Raw genomic sequence first — 19792 nt, 5'->3', positions numbered from 1 at the left:
AATGTGGGAAATCTCCTTCGTTCAAATGCCATTTATGCCATAGATGGTACTATCGCAATCATGATTTAAAGGTACACATGTTATACAAGCATGCACCAGCTGCTTTGAAGTTACATCTTTAATGCATCAATAAACACTCACAATGATATTATGTACTAATTTAACATCATTTTGAATAATGTTATATTCTCAACAAAGAAGGTCAATCTCCATTCAAGCCTTCTCAAAATTTTTAAATTGTTATTGCTGGATCAAATAAAAATAAATTTATTATGAATAAGTTAAATATTGCTTCTTAAATTTGTTCACTCCCACTTGAAATATATATGTACATTTTTTTTATTAAAATATTTAATTTCAGATGGGGCTAGGTTTGATGAAGTTGAAATAATATTTAATTCATCGCTGAATATTACAATAGTTTCATTTATGGAATCTACATCTCTAGCCATCTTGGCGAAACCCACTTATGCATGACATACCACTGTTATAGCTCTTCCGGTTTTAATATGTAACCCATTTCTTTATTTATACAACAATTTTGTAAATAACTTTGCCAATAGTTTTACGTTAGTTGTTATATATCATAAAACCTTTTTAAATTTTATAAAACCTCATTTTGTGTTATTATTAGTACTTCCTTATTATTATTCTTGTTAATGATATTGATGTGAACTATTTATCTGTAATGTATTATTCAATTATTATTTTGTTGCTAGTGATTCTAAATTTCTTGTAGTAACCTAATAAACACTTCTTCTTTTTTTCTTTTTTTTTTACAGGGTCTGTCTCAAAAAGATTCTCCTGCTCATCTTGCAGTCGTTCTTACAAAAACTACCCTCATCTCTGGCGACATCAAAAATATGAATGTGGAAAGGAACCATTTTTCAAATGCCATTCTTGTCCACGAGCATTTTATCACAAACAAGCTCTTCAGCGTCACATAGTTAATAAGCATATGAAGTACAATTTATTGATATGAAATAATAATTAATTATTATTAATTGGTCTGTTTAAAATATAATACGTATTTACATTCTTGAAGAGACTTGTTTGAACATTGATTTCTCTTTATGTGACTTGTAATAATCAATATGTGATTAATGATTAGTGTTGAAAATAAACTTTGATTAATTCCATTATCATTTTTTCTAATGAGATTATTTTAAAAAACAAGCGCCAGTTTGTAATAAAGTTATTTAATTTCTGGAGTCAACAGCTACGATTTAATTTAATTAGTAATAATAATAATAGTATGAGTAAGAATTTTGAATTTTTGAAGTTCAGCTACTAGAGCTTGTTTAGTAAAGTGTTACCTTTTTTTTTTTTTTTTTTTTTTAGTAAACCTATAACAAAATATTTCAATATTTTAAGATTCCATAAAGTTATTTATTTGAAAGGAAGGCTATTTTTCTCTATTAAATTTCCTTAAACCTTGTGTGTAATATAATTTATACAGAGAGATATAAAGACCGAGCATAAATAGCTGCTTTGCTTGAATAGTCTGGTATATCTGATAGAGAAAAAAATAATTTTGTCTAGAATTAGAAGCATATCAAAGATAGTACCATAGACTGAGGTTACTTTCTTTACTAAGGTCTTCCTAAAGCTATTAGAGTTGCTACATTTTAACCCCAATCTACAATACAATCTATGGAATATCTCTAACACAAAATAAAATAAAACCTTCTCTTTGTCAGATGTGCTAGCATTCAAGCAAAACAATGATATGCACTCAGAAGTCTAAAGGGCCCTCCACAATGGTATTAAAACAAAATATGGACTCCTAGATCTTGTAGGAAAAATACTGATGGATTACTAAGAAAATTTTGAAATCTGATCATCCAAATTATTATGTTGAGGTATCCTGCTGAGTGCTACGTTCATACGTTTCACTCTATTCACACACGTTTTCTGACAAATGCCGAAATAATGGCCAAACAAACTCTCTGTTTATTGATTGAAAAATATTGCCCAGGATTTTCATTGTTCCGTATCTCATATTGATCCCATTGGTAGTAAAAGATTTCATTTTCAATGTTCCCAAACATTGCAAGATGTCTGAACAAATGTTATTTGTAAATGTATATAGTAGAGGTGGGAGTGAAAACACCAGAGGTTTGAAAGGAAACATTAGTTGTTTACGTTTCGTTCTCCGAATCAGAACGAGTCGCGTATGTTTAGTTCGTTTGTGGACGAGTCATCGCTCATCACTTAAATGTCACAAGTTTTTAAAACCTTTTTCAAATCGAATTTCAAGGTGATAATTACAGTCGAAAAGTGTGCCATCGTTCAACATACACGCTGACATTGAACCTTGTCTAAACATAATAACAGGTATACGAGAACAATGTTTTTACAACGTCCAGTTCATATTTGAAGAAATAAACAAAACAATAGATATATGAGAACAATGTTTTCTCGCTCAATTGCAGAAAATAAGCGGCATTTCATCGCTGTCAAGGCGTATATATGCGGCAGTGAGAGTACACAACCATTACAGAAGCACATGGAAGGTAATGTTTTGTTATCCCAATTTCTTTACCCTGCTCGAAATATTTATAGTTAAAACTGATCACGAGATCAGTCAAGATAATTTTAAATTTTTAACAGAATATTTGTGGTATTTACTCATTCATTGTTTCAGCTGAACCCGTGTCCGGGGCAAAATGATGGGCAGGCCCCCTACAACTTAATATTTCAAGCGTTTATTTTTATTTATAATATTATATGAACCAAGGTTTATAATGAAAACATATAACTAATTATAAACAACTTACATATTTATATATTAGGCTACACAGAGTGCGATCAAAGTACGCGATGTTTATAGATTGTTTAATGAACCCATGGGGGCTTCTAGTGATTCCGGACTACGGAGATTTCGCCAGTCCCTGGGGACGGGCCCGTATAAACATAAATAAATTTGTGGAAATGAATAATAACAATAAAATAAAGTATTTCATTTAGTAATTAACGCATTCTATAGATTGTATCGTAGGCTGAAGTACTTTGTGACAACCCTACTAGTGTTGGAGCAATCTGTAGGACTCCATTAAAGAAAACAACCCCAATAATTATATACAAAAATAAATCACAACTTTTTTTTTTTTCAGATGTACCATATTTATGCAAAACAGTAATACGTTGTTTGGAAGATACCAACATGTTTGTGAAGTTTTGTTTATATTAATTAGATCGTTAGTTTTTTATCTTAAAATTTATTTCAAACTTGTATAATTTTAGCATATAAACCGTTGCAGCCTCCACAACGTCCCAATTATTAAAAGTACAATTATTCATGTTATGCTTATTTGTACATATATGTTATTTGGCTGCCGACCGATAGATGTTGCCATCTGGTCGGACGTCATTTGTTACATTTTGCTGAATAAATAAATAAAATAAGCTATATCGATAATATTTTTCAACTATTTTCATTTCACGACTTAAACTCCCTACGTGATCAAAATTGTAGTCCATCTTTTGTTTTGATGACATTTTTTTTTGGGGGGGGGCCTCTTTAGACATCCTCACATATACTTAGATATATACATATATCACTATAAGATGTAGGATAGAGCATTAGGTTTTTGTTGCGAAGTAAAAACAACCTTACAAAACGATACAAAAAAAAAGTTTATTATTTATTGCATTTATGGGTCCAATTAATATTAACATTTGATTGATTAAAATTATATATTGTTCATAAACTTATATCTCTTAGGCCCGTAAGTGTATAAACCCCATGATGTTAAAAGACCCCCCTCTGGGTCAGGAGGGGGGAGGATTGGGCTCCCCAAGCACCTGCCAGGCCCCCCCATAACGTTTTGTTGGCTACACGACTGCACCACTGCTTCACCTTCTCATTGCTAAGGTAACTATATAAAACACGGACACTATAGTGATCATTTTGACTGTTTATTTAAAATGTTTGACCTTGAAAATAGTCATGTTAGCCAAAAGCAAATTATTTTTAAAATAATCAATTACATAACATAATCAATATAAATTCGATTAATGCCAAATTCTATTTACGATGTTTCATAGCTGTTATTTTTAACGATTTAATAACGGTACGCAAAATGAAACCGAATGGATGGACATTATTTGACTTACTTTGTTCATCCATTTTTTATGAAGTATTTCTTTTGTAATAGTTCTTAAGTACTGTATTTTTTTGCCATTGAAGAATTCATTTACGTTTTGTAAATAACAGAAACGCCCACATGAAGTGGTCTGTTGCGTCAAAGATTGGATAATGCCATAGAAATAGGGAGCTTGAATTGAAGGGGGGATTAAAGTCGTTTCTGATTGGTCAACGCTCCCCCCTCCACTTCGTTCTGTTATCACCTTTGATAACAAGTCAGTGGCGTGCTCGAAGTGGTGTCATTACTAACAGGTGACCGAATTTATGGATACAACTCCCGTATTTTTTTAATTAATTTTATTTTTACTTAGTATTGTTTTAAACGTTATTTTTAGTTAAAGGAGGTAACAATGATATTGTTAAAATACGTATGAACGTTTTTTAAATTTGTTTATTTTATAAATTTATAATTATTAAAGGTTATTACAGCATAAATATGTTACATTACAATGTGTCTTTTGAATAATGTTTTTCATGATTATTCCTGCAGGAAGTTACATAATAATAATTACAATTACAAAAGTGCTTATTTTGTTTTTATTTTAGTTATAGGAAAGTAATTTATGCATTACTTATCTCCAAAAAAATATTCTCATTTAAATTAGTTGAATGTTCATTCATTGAATAAGCATCATTTGTTTTTAATAAATTGGTTGGTTTTGGAAAAAAAAAATAGTTTTATTAGATCCTTATTTATGAATTATTACCGATTTTGTTTGTTAAATTTTCATAAAAACCATAAGGATATTCTTTAAGGGAAGTTCATCAGTATTAGAATTAAATGATAATGTCAAAATTAATGATGATCTCTCTGTTTTCAGGGTTTGCAGTTGAAAGACATACTTGTTCTTCCTGTAACCGATCTTATAAATACAAAGGAACTCTTGAAAGGCATAAGAAATTCGAATGTGGCAAAGCTCCTCTTTTCCAATGTCAGCACTGCCAAAAAGAATTTTCCCGCAAAGATAACATGCAAAGACATACAATATTAAGACACTTATAGCATATTATAGTTTTTAATTTTGTGATTCCCGGTTAAAATATTCATTGATTTGAATTTCATTGGTCTAAAATGTATATTTTGTATTTTAGACCCTTGAACTCTGCATAATTTGATTATAATAAAATCATAACAAAATTATAAAAAATTATAACTCAACAAACATATTTCGTATTATTTATTAATAAGGATGCCCATAACTTGTAGCGAACTTGCACAAAACTTCTTTAATAAAATCTTACTTTATTAATAACTTTTGTATTGTTTGTCATTGATTTCTATCAGGGTTCTAAGTAAAAACAATCCAATATTACTTAAATATTCTTGTAATGATAATGTCATCGATTATTAACACAATATTAAACATGTCAGTGATATAGAAGTTATTAAATTATATCTAATATCATGATTAAAAAATTGTATTTTTTTAACTTTTATAGTATTGGATTAGACAGATTGAATTTACTTAACAAATTAAGATTTTATAAATTTTAAATACTATGAATTTTTCCTTTGATAAGAATAGGACTCCTAATATTCCTTGCGTTAAATTGCATATATTGTTATTTTTCTATTGAATAACATTTTAAATTAAAATCTTCAATTTATTTAATTTATAAATCTAATCTCTGAATTTCAAATCAATTAAAGACACTATGATCTTTAAAACAATTTTCGGGTATTATTAAGTAATTTTCATCCTTTTTTTAATTTAGTTGTATCTATATATTTTTTTAAGAGGGTGTTGGGTCCTTAAAACATATTTTATAAAAACAATTTAAAAAAAAAAATGAGTAATACTGAATTCAAGAATTATTAATTTTATACTAAAAAAAGAGTATAATTTTTTATACTTTAAAAAGGAGTTTTTCACGTTAAAAGTTTATTTTAATACTTATTTTTTGATACGACTTACTAGAGTGAATTATTTTCAGTGACTTCTGCTCAAAAAATAACCGTGCATTAATAGTATTGTCATCACGAAAAAAATATCGTATGAGTATCATTTTGGTGATTTTTGTATTTTGGCTCCACATTCTTCATTGGTGCTACCTGAACATACTAAATTTGATTCAAACCATTAGGTTCATTAATAATTATGGAACCTGATGGTTTGAATCAATTTTAATAACTTCCAGTTGTACCAATAAATAATACAAAGCCAAAATATAAACATCACCAAAATGAAACAAGATATTTTCACATGATGGCGATATATTACATTATATTCTTTAGTTTACATTTTACATAGTACATAATGTTACATATTATTTATATATTTTTAGGATTTGTACCTGATAAGTACTCATGTGATTCATGTGAAAAATCATATAAGAATAAGTGCACTCTGATGAGGCATCAAAAATATGAATGTGGAAAGCTGCCATCGTTCAGATGCCAATTCTGTGACAAGGGGTTTTATCGAAAGGATCATATGCAGACACATATAATTCTTAAGCATTCACATTTATCTTTAGGTATTTAGAGATTTTGTCCTTGTAAATATTGTTGATTATTAATAAAGATGTATTTTCATGTTCTGTTAAATGTTGTTTTATTTTAAATTTATAGTTGAACCATTTTACCTTAGTTAGTTAAAATAGAAAGTTATCTCTACTTACAAGTGTTATTCAATAATGAATCATTTCATAAATCTAGTGTTTGCCTTCCAAAATCAATTAATGTTTTAAAATACTCTGACTTTATAGGTGTAATTCCATTATGATGTAATGAAAAGATACCATCAGATCCTTACTGATTATAAAAGTCTTTATGATATAAAAGTGTTCATATTAAATAAAATTATCTTTATTTTTTCAGGTTAAACAGAAAAGTAACTCTTCATACCATCTTGTTCCAAAATAAAAGAGCTATATATATTGTATAATTTGCAACCATTTAATTTTTTTACTAATGCATTAATTAAATTTATATTTTTAAAAATTCCAGAACTTTGATAACACATTATTATGAAATATAAATGTTTTTCCCTGTTATTAATATTTACATATCTGCTTCCAGGACACACATCTCGGAAGCCAGTACTTGCCCAGAAACATAAAGATAATAGAAAACGTAAAGTGGGAAATGAAATAATTCAGTGCCATATTTGTTTTGAATTATTTCCTGAAAGTGGAAGCCTTAAGAGCCATGTATTTAATAAGCATTTGTAGTTTTGAAACTAATTAATGTGTCAAGCAACTAAAATGTTGCTTTCTGAAAACAATAATTTGACTAGTTAAAATAGAAAATTATCTCTACTTACAAGTGTTATTGTACAGTTAGGCAGCTGTGTTTGTACAGATATTTTAGTTTAAAATAAATAATTCAATTTAATTAAAATCAATTTCTTCTGATCATTTTATTTGTTGATAATTGTAATAATATTTTTAGAAATATTTAACAATCTGAATTATAAACATTATTTTTCTTTTTTGTCAGTGCAAATTTTAAAGTTGGTGAAGGAAGGATCCCTAATTACTCAACACATGAGTTCCAGAAGTGCCTTGCTTATTTTTAATGAATATGCTGTATAGAATAATAAATAATGTTGATTTTGATTTTTTTTTTTAAATTATTGAGTAACTTATTGATAAAATCAAAACAAACTCGTAAGATAATATTTTTTTCGATTTTAGGTCATCTTGGCTATTTATATAAAAATATTTTTATTTTCAGGAATGCTAGGAGAAAGATTTTGTTGTCTTAAGTGCAATCGATCTTATCAAAGTAAATATACTCTTACAAGGCATCATAAATATGAGTGCGGAAAGAAACCATCTTTCAAATGTTCGTATTGCTCTAAGGCCTTTTATCAAAAGACACATTTACAGCGTCATGTGTATAATATGCATGTACAGTTTAATATAAATTCAGAGAGTATTTTTAAATAATTAAGGACTTGTAAATAATAGTGAAATTATCTTTTTGGTATTTATTGATTTGTTCTGACTACATAATAAATATTTATTTATTAAATTAAAAGTATGATGAATGAACCAATTATTCTTAATAGAGAAAATTTACAATTGTTGATAAATTTAACTCTTCTTTTAATTTAGTTCGTAACTGATTGTAATACAGACAATAAACATAATTAGTCATATTTTAGTAATAATTGCAAAAATTTATTTGTTCCTGATTTTTATTCAATTTTATGTCCTTCAGAATTTGCTATGTAGTATATTTATTTTTTAGTTCTTAGTTATTTATTTCTTAGTTAAAGAAACTTTTTTGTCGATTTTATTTTTAATATTGATGAAATTCTTATTGCTACCAGGTCTTTTTTCCTAATATAACCTTCTAATATTTTTTAAATCAATTATTTTTGATATGATATTGACTTATTATGTTTTGTGATTTATTTTTTAGGATTATATGAAGAAAGATATTCCTGCACATCTTGCACCCGTTCATATAAAAGCAAATGTAATTTATTGAGGCATCAAAAATTGGAATGTGGAAAGGCACCATCGTTTAAATGTCGATACTGTTCAAAAGGATTTTCTCATAAACACAGTCTTCAGAGGCATGTGTTTGTGCGACATTCGGAAAACAATTTTTTTACAAGTTTTTAAACAATACTTTTGAAGGCAAATATTAAAAAAAAAAAAGACTGATGAAATGAATGTAGGATCTCATCACAACTAGTCCAATATATTTCCATACATACATATAAATATACATGCAAAGGGGTTGACAAAATAACCCTTGGAAAATATAATTTTAGTAGTGGTATCTGTGTTAGATCATGAGATCATAATCATTCTTGAACTTTTGAAGCAGAATGTACAAAGTTGAGTATGTATTCATGTTGGAGCCAATAGATGATAGCTTTATAACCATCAAATATGATTAAACTTTAGTTAAGATATTTATACGATTTTCATAAAGCTAATTAAACTGTAAGTACTTAAAGTTATACGTTCATTCACTATATCCAATTACTATAAGTACTTAATAATTATTTACCTTCATGTAACTAAAACCAGATGATTATTAAAATAAAATGAAGAAGTTTGATGACATTAAAATATTTCAGCTATTGAAAAAATATATTTGAGAAAACAGTTCCTCCTATCTCATTAACTTTTGTTTTGTTTTTCAAAATCTTAGCATGATTTATATTTTATTTTCCTAATTTATGTTTTATGAAAAATTAATTTAATACCAATAATGAATTATACATATGCTGATACTCTTTTCATTTTCAAATTCTTACAACATTAGTGTAAACTTAAATATTTTATGTAGAATTAATAAATTTAAAGGACATCCGGAAAACTCTCATTAGCTATATCAGTCTCTTCTTTGAGAAATTTCCTCACATTTTGCAGAAATGCTTTAATTGACAAATTGGAATATTTTAATACACCTTTCCGCTCGCCTTAAGAATAGTGCCTCTGATTATAAACAGCAGTGACCTGGTTTTGATTCCAAGGATCTCTTATAATTTATACCAAGTGATTCGATCGCCTAGAGTGGAATCTGCTCAGACTACTGAGAATATCAGGGTAGAACCTAATCTTCAAACTAAGGTTTTAAGAAATTTAGGGTGTTGGCCACCAAACATCTTCTCACCTCCAGTTAATAGATAATAATGAGTTAGGTAGGCCCGGTTCTCTTAATTTTGTTAGCATATGGAACTAGCATAGGTTTGTGGCAGAAAACATATTGCCTTTACACATTTTATCGTGTTAAATACAAATTGACATATATTTTGTATTATTCAATATAAATTATAAAATAATTTTTCTTTTTAAATAGGAGTCTATTAAAGATGAAAGATGAGCTTTAATCTCACAAAGATATAATTTATTTTACAATATTTTAAGAAATATAGTGTAATAGCATTAAAAATTATTCTTTGTATTTTTACAGCAATGATGGCGAGAAGATATAGTTGTGTTTCTTGTAATCGATCGTACAAAAACAAGAGCACACTCGGAAGGCATCGTAGGTATGAGTGTGGAAAAGCACCCTTTTACAAATGCCAGCTATGCCAAAAACAATTTTATCAAAAACACCACTTGAAAAGTCACCTGTTCAATCGCCACCCTGAATTTAGGCTCCTTAGGTTTTGATTTATTAATAAAATATAGTTTGTTACCAATCATTATGTTATTTATTGTTTTATTTTTATTTATATGATTGCTACATAATTTTATTATGTACTTATATTAAAGTAATTTATATTAAACTTTTCTTTCTGCTAAAGATAGAAATATAATCTAGTATTTATTTTTAAAATATTATGTGATGTTTGTGATAGCTATATTTTAAAGTCTATTTTTAAAATTGCATTCCAATTATTGTAAAATTTGTTTAAACAATAAAGTTTCTGTTATATACAATCTGACTTTTGCTTTGTAAAATAGTTTTATTTATATTGTATGATTTTGTTGTTTTATAAAACATAACTAGTTTTTAATTTCAGTTTAAGTTTTGAATCGTAATTCCAACAAATATACATCAATATATATATATATTCATATAATATTTTACACTTAATGTAATTATTTTAATTTGCAATTATTATCAGTTAATAAGCCGCCCTTATTTGCAAATCAAGATTTCTTTCATGATAACATCATTAAAATTTGTTATGAGAAACATATTTTATTTTAAGTTTTTCTTGTCTTTTCCTTCTTTCGAGAAAAATAAGTTTTCAAACCAAATGATATTTTTATCCATAAACTACTCAAAATTCGGGAAACAATCTGAAATATTTTATATTTCATTATCAATATATGAGTTTTAACCTTTACAGCATCATTGAGCCTCACCCATAACTTTAATGAAGTGAAAGGAGCAAGTGCCATCGGATTGTCAGGAATGTCAATAGCTTATATTTTTGTTAATAGTGACCTTACTTTCAAAACCTCCCAACTCCTATTGAAAGTAAAGTCCTAAACGAATCTTGAAGTTTGGTGCATTCAGTCTGTGTGTGATATATAAACCAGTGCATGGATACTGTTTGTAGTTTTAAGAACCGAAAAAATTCTTTCAAATTCTCTACACAATGAAAATATTTGGTTCGTCAAATCACCAACAAATATTAAATGCGAAAAACTCCTAGATTTCCTTAAAACTTTACTTTAGATGAAAAATTATGTCATGGGATGTTTTTCAAGTCAGTGTAAATAAATGTTATGAAGCTAAGAAGTCTTGAAGAACATTTAAGAAAATAAAGCTGTCTAAAATCTCTAGATATTTGGACATGTTTGTGGAAATAAATTGCCTTCATAGAAAAAAAAAGGAAGTATTGCAGATGCATTAGTTCATTGGTTTTAATAGTAGACTGAAGATTTCTTTTTTGATCAGTGCATTATACAAAATCTTTTTAATTTATTATACTTCTATTTATTTTCTTTTTTTTTTTTTTATTTCTTATTAATAATTTTATTCTAGCAGCAATCATAAAACATATTCCAACATTATATATAATGTTTAATATTACTAAAAATTATAACAATAATTAAACTTTTAATGTATTGTTTTTTTAATTTTACTTTAAAAAGTAATACATTTTTTACCTAAACATTCTATTTCTCATCATTATGATAAATCTTATAATACCAATGCAGTCTTTCCTTATATTTTAAATATATTTACGTATAACTTGTATCATTTAAAAAATTTTATTGTTTAAAAAGATTTAATAAAAAGCAGGATTGCATAGTTCTTATATTTCTTAAATATGAAGAATATAAAACTCCTTATTGTATTTACTTAACAAGCTTATATAAGAAAAAAAATAATGGTATTAGTGGTTGTGTTTATATTATCTGCGTTTTGTATAACTATAATGATAAATTGTCTTAATTACATCTTAACTTTATTTTTTTTTCAGGAATAAGAGATGAAAGATTTTTTTGCCCAACCTGCAATAGATCTTATAAAAACAAGTGTACTCTCGATTGGCATTTAAAATATGTTTGTGGAAAAGCTCCTGGTTACCAGTGCAAATATTGTCCGAAGGCATTTTTTCAAAAGCAAAAATTGAAAAGCCATACATTCAATATACATCTAGGACATAAGATAGTCTAGTGTATGTTGTTCATTGAATCAGATTTGTAACATGATTGGTCTTTTGGATTGATTTACAGAAGAGTTTCCCTTATATGACTTTATATGCTGTAGATAACAGATATACACAATTTATGGACTTAATAAAATTTGAATCGTATGTCGTAAATGCTAATAAAGTAATTACAGATTAGAATTCATTTTATTGTAATTAATGAAAACATCATAAGAAAATGTAATGCATCTATAATAGTGACATTTAATGTATGGAAAAACACGTACCAGGTTTATACATTATTTACTGCTAAATTTTATTATAATATACTTTATCAAATAATCTCATTTCTAATAATGCAAGTTGTGGTAAATTATTGTCTTCTTTTGAAATTTTATGGCTAGTTCTATTTACAACTTGTACAAGAGAAAGATATTGGGGATTAATAAAGTAAAAAGCGCAAACATACTTACTCTTGTGTATGTAATAATAAGTAAATATTGTTTATGATTCCCAATCAGATAATTGTATAACTGTCTACTCTGTTATTCTATATTCTTAATGAAAATTCATCATTATTAAATATGAAATAATAATTTTTTCAACCTATATTTTTAATTTTTTTTTAATAAAATATTTTTACTTTTAGTTGTTGGGTCTTTATAGGTGTATAAATGTAAAATCATTTTGTATTTTTTTAAAATTATGTTGTTTTGTGTGTATTTGAATGAATAAAACTTCAAGTTATTTTATATTGTGTTGTCAATTTAAAAGTAAAACTAGACAATCCTTAATTTGTGTAGGATTTTTTCTCTTTCTTTTCTTTTCTTTCTTTTTTTAATAAAGCAAATATATATATGTTCCATTTTTATAATCATTACTGACTTTACTTATTCCAGGTTATGACGTAAATAGGGTTTTTTGTCCTTCATGTTCGCGATCTTATAAACATAAAAAACACATGCTAAGGCATTTAAAACAATGTGGTAAGAATTTTTTTTTTTTTTTACTGGAAATCAAAGATACTATTTTCATTTTTTAATTAATATATTTAATTTATTCCAGGATCAGACGACAGAAACTTTTCTTGTACAGCATGTTCTCGAGCTTACAAAAATAAACGCCACTTAGTAAGGCATTTAAAACAATGCGGAAAATCCCCTTTGTATAAATGCGAGTATTGTGAAAGAAGTTTTTATCGAAAGGATCATTTGTCCATTCACATCGGTGTTAAACATAGCAACCTTTCAGTAATATTTTAGAACAGTTTATAAAAATTTATCAGAACAAATCTTTATAAATATTATAATCCAGAAACACTTTTTTTAATAAGTCTATTATTTTGTTAAATCTTTTTTTTTAAATTTTTTACTTTAATGTAATTTATTTTTGTCATTATGGATTATCAAGATTGTAAAACAAACTGGAAATGTGTAACTATTGTTCTCCATTAATTCACTGCAATTGCAGCAAACCTCAGAGCCAGACACACTAACCAACATATACCTATCTAATGTATATATGTAGCGGAGTTGGGCAAAAATTAGCCTTAGTTGAAACTAATAGCTAAAATTTCCATGGCTATAATATTTATTTATCAATGGTTCATTCATGAGTAAGAATTGTTTCCATGGTAATTTTAGCTATTAGTTTCATTCATAGCTAATTTTTACTCATCTCTGATGTGCAGTATTAAATATATTGACGTGATTTAAATTTATTAAAATTGAACATTTAACTTATGAAATTTGGCGGCAGCATTGTGGTCAATGAGCAGTATATATAAATCGACTTTAGGAATTCTTCCCGATTTCAGAAAAATTTTGTTAATTGATTGGCTACTGTTAATCAATTTCATTTTTTTATTTTTTGTATAAATTATAATTTTTTTAATGATCTAGGAAATATTTTTGTTACGTTTGTTGAATTTTTTTTTTGAGAGAGAGATCCACGAAGGCTATGAAAAAAAAAGTAACTTTTCATACCAGATTGATGAAGTAATTAAAAAATAATTTTAAATCTTTGATAAAATGGACTAACCTTACTTAAATTATGTGATGAATTGTAATAATTGTCTAAATTTTTTATTAAATTAAATTTTAAGGCTCCTGTTGTTCAAAAAATGTTGATTTTATATTTGAATATATGACTTTTATGATATATTTTAAAGGTGAACATAGATATATGTTATAAATTCATAAACTAAAAGATTTATTTTTATTTTAATCAACTTTATTATGGTTATTGGTTTTTTTAGTGAGATTCATTTTTATTTATAATATCAATCAAAAAGATTAAAAGGAAACTACAATTATTTTAAGATTATTCTAGATTTAAATTATAAGATATTTTTTGTTGTTGAGTTTTATAAATTTAGATTAAATTGAAATATTAGCACTTGGCGAATATTCAATTTAAGATTATTTTAATTATGTACTGTTGAAGATTAAGATAGTAAAAAAGTAAGAACATTTATTTCTGAGAAATATAATGACCAAATTAAACTCAAAAGTAAACATATTGATTTGTAATAATTTTTGTAAAATTTATTACTTGTTGATCCTCGTCATAATTTCATTTTGAGATGTAAATTACATTTTTTTGTTTTTTATTTCTTGGTACTTTTAATGTAATTTGTGTTAGTTACATGGTTTAATCTTAAAATATAGTTATCTAAGACCATTTTGTTAGTTTAATTAATTATTTTGTTTAATAAAATATATTTTAACAAATAAAACTTGGTATATATTTTATTTTGTCAGAGATTACTGATATATATATTTTTTTTTTTTGATAAATAATTATCTTTCAACCTCATAGTTAATCATTCATAAATTATGATTTTGACCTATTTTATTCATTTCAGATTTTTATGAGAAGAGATTTTTTTGTACTTCGTGTTCAAGATCTTATAAAAATAAAGGTCATCTCAAGAGGCATTTGAGTCAATGTGGTAAGCATTTTCATATTCTAATTTTTTTTTTAAACAAGAAAAGTAAAGACGTATTATTTGTTTTTTAATACCAGGTATCATTTATTTCAGGTTCAGATGAGAAATTATTTTCTTGTACTACGTGTTCTCGAGCTTATAAAAATAAACGTCATCTTCAAAGGCATTTAAAACAATGCGGAAAATCACCGACATACCAATGTCAATATTGTGAAAAACGTTATTTTCGAAAGGATCACTTAATGATTCACACTAGCCTTAAACATGCCGATTTTGTATTTTCAGATTGACTGATTTTAAAGCAGTATTTATTTTGTAGATCTCTGTAATTATATTAATGATAATGTTCAAAAATATTTTCTAAGTCAGTCTGTTATTGTATGTAATTATTTTATTAATGTATATTTGATAAAAAAAACAATTTATAAATATCAGATTGTAGTATAAGTGACTTTCAGATTTTGAAACGTGTAGAAGTTAATTTGGATTGAATGATATATGGTTTGAATTCCAAATAAGATGAAGTTAATACTAAATACTTATTGGTTTAACTTAATCAAAATTTAGTAATGAATTTAAATTGGAATATTTTGAAATGTAAGCATACGACCCTCATTCATGAACGAACCGTTGATAAATAAATATTGTTTTCAAGACAATTTTAGGTATTAGTTTCAACTATAGCAAATTTTTCCCCATTTGCAAAAATTCCAAACTGTGGTGGGTTGATTTTTGACTCTCAGTTATGGCTTGAGGTGAAAATAGAAAATATGGTATGATGCTTGCTGACCATAAAGGTTAAATGGTGAATTGGGTCGGACTGTGGTTGGATGAATCCTATCGAGTTAGCTGACCCTTAAATCAATATAAGGCTGATTTATGTTTATAGTGTCTTATTTATTTATATAAAATAGCATTAGACAATTATTAATTAAATATTGTTGAATGATTGTGATTACTTAGTTTAGTTATAATAACAATAACAATAATGTAGCAAACCATAAACCAGGGACCTACCTCAATTACTAGGTCACCCTGCCTAATTCCACTTGTTAGGAATTGAAGTATGATAAATAAATTAGTGGAAGATCACTGACTGACCATCTTCCCTTTTTTTATAAATAAATTAGATTTGTTCATATTTATGGATTGTGATGATAATGTAAGAAGAAAAAACTGATTGTTAAGTACAATGTACAGAAAATTTTAATGTAACATTTACTATTAGTTAATTTTGTAATTATATTTTAAATATAAATTTTACAGAATTCTGGGAAATTAATGTTTAATTTGACAAATTTCATTTCTTGCATCATGTTCACCTTAAAATTATTGTAAACATTTACTGTTGAGAATTAAGATTTAGAAAATAAATTAAATAGGATAACTCTTAAAGGATGGAACAATAAATCTAAACTTAGTAAAAAATAAACATGGTAATTTATATGTTCTCTTATCAATTTATTGCTTATTTTTTTCAATGGAAATTCAGTATTACCTTAGATCTTCTTTTCGGGCTTCATAAAATAAGAGTAAAAATAAATCAAATTGTACCGTGACACAAGTATAACCGATAAGTAATAATCTACTGCTGCCGAAATCCTGTGTTGCCAAAAGGCGAGGTAGAGAGGGAGAAAAAAAAGGTAGCTTGGAGGGAAATTACTATTTATTTTACATTTGTAATTATATTTAATTTGACTTATTTTAGTTCCTCCCTCTTAAGCACACTGAGATGATTTTATTGTTTTAATTTTATTGTTCAAATAAAAATGTGTTTACAATTTAAAACTTAGTATATATTTTATTTAACTACATTGCATGTGTATTTAATTCCATCAGTAGAATTAAAAATAAGCTTATTATTTTATTTGAATAAAAATTATATTTTTTGTATTAAAAATTATTTTTTTAAAATATGATTTTATTTATTCCAGGTTATATGAGGAGGTTCTTTTGTACTTCATGTTCACGATCCTATAAATATAAACAACACCTTCAAAGGCATTTAAGACAATGTGGTAAATAGCTCTCGCACCAATATCAATATTGTGAAAAAAGTTTTTTCCGGGCGGGTTATTCGATAATTCAAATTAGTTTTACTCATAATAATCACCCACTTAAAATTAAACTATATTAACGCCAGAATCTATTTTAAAAAATCTTTGTTAATATTTTTTTTTTTTTATTCATTCTGCTAACGGAATATTTAGTTTTTTGAAAAAAAAAAAAAAAAAAGAAGCTTATTCTAATTTAAACAATTTCATGTGTTATAACATTGAATATTGTAACTAGATAAAAAACAAATTGAAAGTTTAAATTGTGTTACTGATAAAAAATAATTTGGAGTATGGCAGTAGTAGTAACCACTGAGTATAGAAAAAATGAAATAATTCCATTTATTTTGAAGATTGATGTGTTAATCATAAGATGTCTTTGTGAAATTGAATACATCATGATAATTACGATTAGAATTTATTGAATAATTTTAATAAATAATTAATTAAATTATATCTGGTGGTTTTAGCATTGACTGTAACGTAGCCCACCAATATACCTTATCATTATTTGAATTTAAGTAAGTTTCTTTTACTAATGATAATATTTTTATATTTTATTTCTTGAAACAAAATCTAAAAAAAAAAAAAAAAAAAAAAAAAAAATGATAATATTTTTCTATTTTCTATAATCATTATTATTATATAACATCTTAGAACCAAGAAAAATAAGTTTGTATTGTAGAAGTGTATCGCCCTCCCTAATAATATAAAATATAATTTCCAGTTCATCACAAAGTTTAAAAGTACAAAGTATTTTACCTATGACAGTAATTATTTATAAATCATTGCATAAGTATTTTTTACAACATTAACTTTAGTTCCTTTGTTTAAACTCGATAGAGGAGCAGTCTGAAATCCCTATATGCCTTCAACAATAATTTGCTTTATTATTGAATTTTCCTTGTAATGAAAATTTAATGAATCACATATTCTCTGGAAGTATAATGACATTAACATAAAACTTTGTGAAATTGAGTTTATTGTGTTAGTGGGCCTAATAATGCATTTATAAACATACAGTAGGTGCATTTTGAGCCAGCCATCTCAATAATGTCAATTTTACAGTTGTGTCATTATGCTTTTGGAGCAGTGAGACTTTTATTTGTTCAAAGTATGTATAAGTATAAATTTTACAAAGTTACTTGTAAAAAGAACAAAATATATATATTTTTTCTAATTTAGAGTTAAAACAGAAAGGAAATAAAGTTGAATAATTTTACCTTTACATATTATAAAAATATAAATAAATTTATATCATTTATTAAATTATGGATGGTATTCATTATTTATAAAAACATATTTTAATATTATTTTCTTTATTGCAGGTTTGGATGTAAAAAGATTCGTTTGTACTTCATGTTCAAGATCTTACAAAAATAAGCGCACTCTACTAAGGCATTTAAAGCAATGTGGTAAATTACCCTTACTAAAATGTCCGTACTGTGAAAGGAGTTTTTATCGAAAAGATCATTTGGGAATTCACATTGGCTCTAAACATTCCAATTTTTCATTTTCGTTCTGAATGTTGTTAAGGAAATATTTATAAAAGCAAATTATTGTAATTATATTTAGAAATATTTTTTTGGACAGTTTATTATGCTTATAAATTTTATTTTATTATTGTTTAATGTACTCTATCTAGTTAATGTTCTTCCTTTCGTCTTTGAGTATTAGATAGAAACTAATAAAAAACTGATTAAATTATAAAAGCATTCCCCACCCCTGAGATAGGATAAAACTTTTTTTAATAATTTTGAAGTAACAATTAAATAAATTGTAATATATTAAAATGGTTAGAGTGGCTTGTAATTCCAATCGTTGGAAAGCTTCAAGAACAGATAAGTAAATATTCTTGTTCATTCAGTCTTTTATGTAATTATGTTGTTTATGTATAATATATTTTAGTAAATAAAAACTTTACATATACTTTATATAACTTCATATATGTATTTTATTTCATTTGTAAGTTTTAATATGTTAGCTCAAAATATTTTTTTTATTTGAGTAAAAATTAAATTATTTTGTACTAAATAATTCTATTTTGTTTTTATAAGATCATTTTATTTATTCCAGGTTATACGAAGAGGTTCTTTTGTTCTTTGTGTTTACGATCTTATAAAGATAAACATCACCTCCAATGGCATTTAAAACAATGTGGTAAATTACCGTTGTATCAATGTCAATATTGTGAAAAAAGTTTTTTTCGAAAGGATCATTTGATAATCTACATTGGTACTAAGCATACTATTATGGCATTTCCAATTAAACTAAATTAATGGCAGTATTTATTCTAAAAAATCATTTGTAAATATTGTCACGATATTTAAACAAAAATTTCTAATCATTCTGCTATCGGGATACGTATTTATGGGATAAAAAAAAAAAAAACTTTCATATTCTTCATATAGTTTAAATGATGAGGCTCACTTCACAATAGATTTCCACTATCTTTGGGAAAGATACAATTAAAGGTTTTCTCTTTCAGGAAAAGTGCAACTTTTCAATAAATTTTTTGAATGAGCAGACTTAAGTATCAAATCTAAATCGGTTCCATTCAAAAAAATAATTGAAAAGTTCAATTTTCCTGAAAGAAAGAACTTTTATTATATAT

At 26.1% G+C, this 19792-nt stretch overlaps 3 protein-coding genes and 1 long non-coding RNA gene across 24 annotated transcripts in view; 3 read left to right on the top strand and 1 right to left on the bottom strand.

The window, feature by feature from the left end:
* Window positions 1–19792, bottom strand: part of Nhe2 (Na[+]/H[+] hydrogen exchanger 2) — a gene marked incomplete at its 5' end in the record, with an annotated part of 76553 nt that overhangs the window by 11606 nt on the left and 45155 nt on the right.
* LOC106689401 (zinc finger protein ehn-3) lies at window positions 1387–7711 on the top strand. Of its 9 annotated transcripts, none has more exons than XR_001344436.3 (4): window positions 1530–2337; window positions 2436–2516; window positions 3728–3877; window positions 4972–7711. XR_001344436.3 is itself a non-coding variant. In XM_067053211.1 (3 exons), exons 1-3 carry the CDS (start codon window positions 2405–2407, stop codon window positions 7322–7324), a joined length of 456 nt encoding a protein of 151 aa, XP_066909312.1. In that variant the 5' UTR covers window positions 1539–2404; the 3' UTR covers window positions 7325–7711. The 9 variants fall into 9 exon arrangements, 1 of the variants encoding a protein (XP_066909312.1); XR_010845068.1 differs by having other exon boundaries at window positions 1543–2516; window positions 4972–5082; window positions 6437–7711; XR_010845070.1 differs by having other exon boundaries at window positions 1387–2516; window positions 6437–7711.
* LOC136797232 (uncharacterized) lies at window positions 11870–13701 on the top strand. Its single transcript, XR_010845074.1, has 2 exons — window positions 11870–13160; window positions 13240–13701. It is a non-coding gene; the product is annotated as an uncharacterized lncRNA (long non-coding RNA).
* The window catches only part of LOC106689400 (oocyte zinc finger protein XlCOF15), a 9496-nt gene continuing 4654 nt past the window's right edge, over window positions 14951–19792 (top strand). For 3 of the 5 annotated variants that reach the window (XM_067053210.1, XM_024358552.2, XM_067053209.1), the window contains exons 1-4: window positions 14951–15127; window positions 15218–17142; window positions 18507–18593; window positions 19255–19413. In XM_067053210.1, the coding sequence (XP_066909311.1) occupies window positions 17040–17142; window positions 18507–18593; window positions 19255–19413 (349 nt within the window). In that variant the 5' untranslated portion in view covers window positions 14951–15127; window positions 15218–17039. The remainder of the gene's footprint in view (window positions 15128–15217; window positions 17143–18506; window positions 18594–19254; window positions 19414–19792) is intronic. The other 2 variants (XM_014434352.3, XM_024358553.2) reach the window with 2 other exon arrangements.

This window comes from Halyomorpha halys, unplaced genomic scaffold (assembly GCF_000696795.3).
Source record: "Halyomorpha halys isolate HHAL.00 unplaced genomic scaffold, Hhal_1.1 Scaffold1351.1, whole genome shotgun sequence".
NCBI lineage: Eukaryota > Metazoa > Arthropoda > Insecta > Hemiptera > Pentatomidae > Halyomorpha > Halyomorpha halys.
Note: the sequence above shows the minus strand (reverse complement) of the source record. Positions and strands in the feature narration are given on the sequence as shown.

Excerpts from the sequence above, each read along its gene's own strand:
- LOC106689401 (XM_067053211.1), top strand. The coding sequence starts at position 2,405 with ATGAGAACAATGTTTTCTCGCTCAATTGCAGAAAATAAGCGGCATTTC. Across the intron at positions 2,517-6,436 it reads ATTACAGAAGCACATGGAAG|GATTTGTACCTGATAAGTAC; the intron begins GTAATGTTTTGT and ends ATATATTTTTAG. Across the intron at positions 6,629-7,172 it reads GCATTCACATTTATCTTTAG|GACACACATCTCGGAAGCCA; the intron begins GTATTTAGAGAT and ends ATCTGCTTCCAG.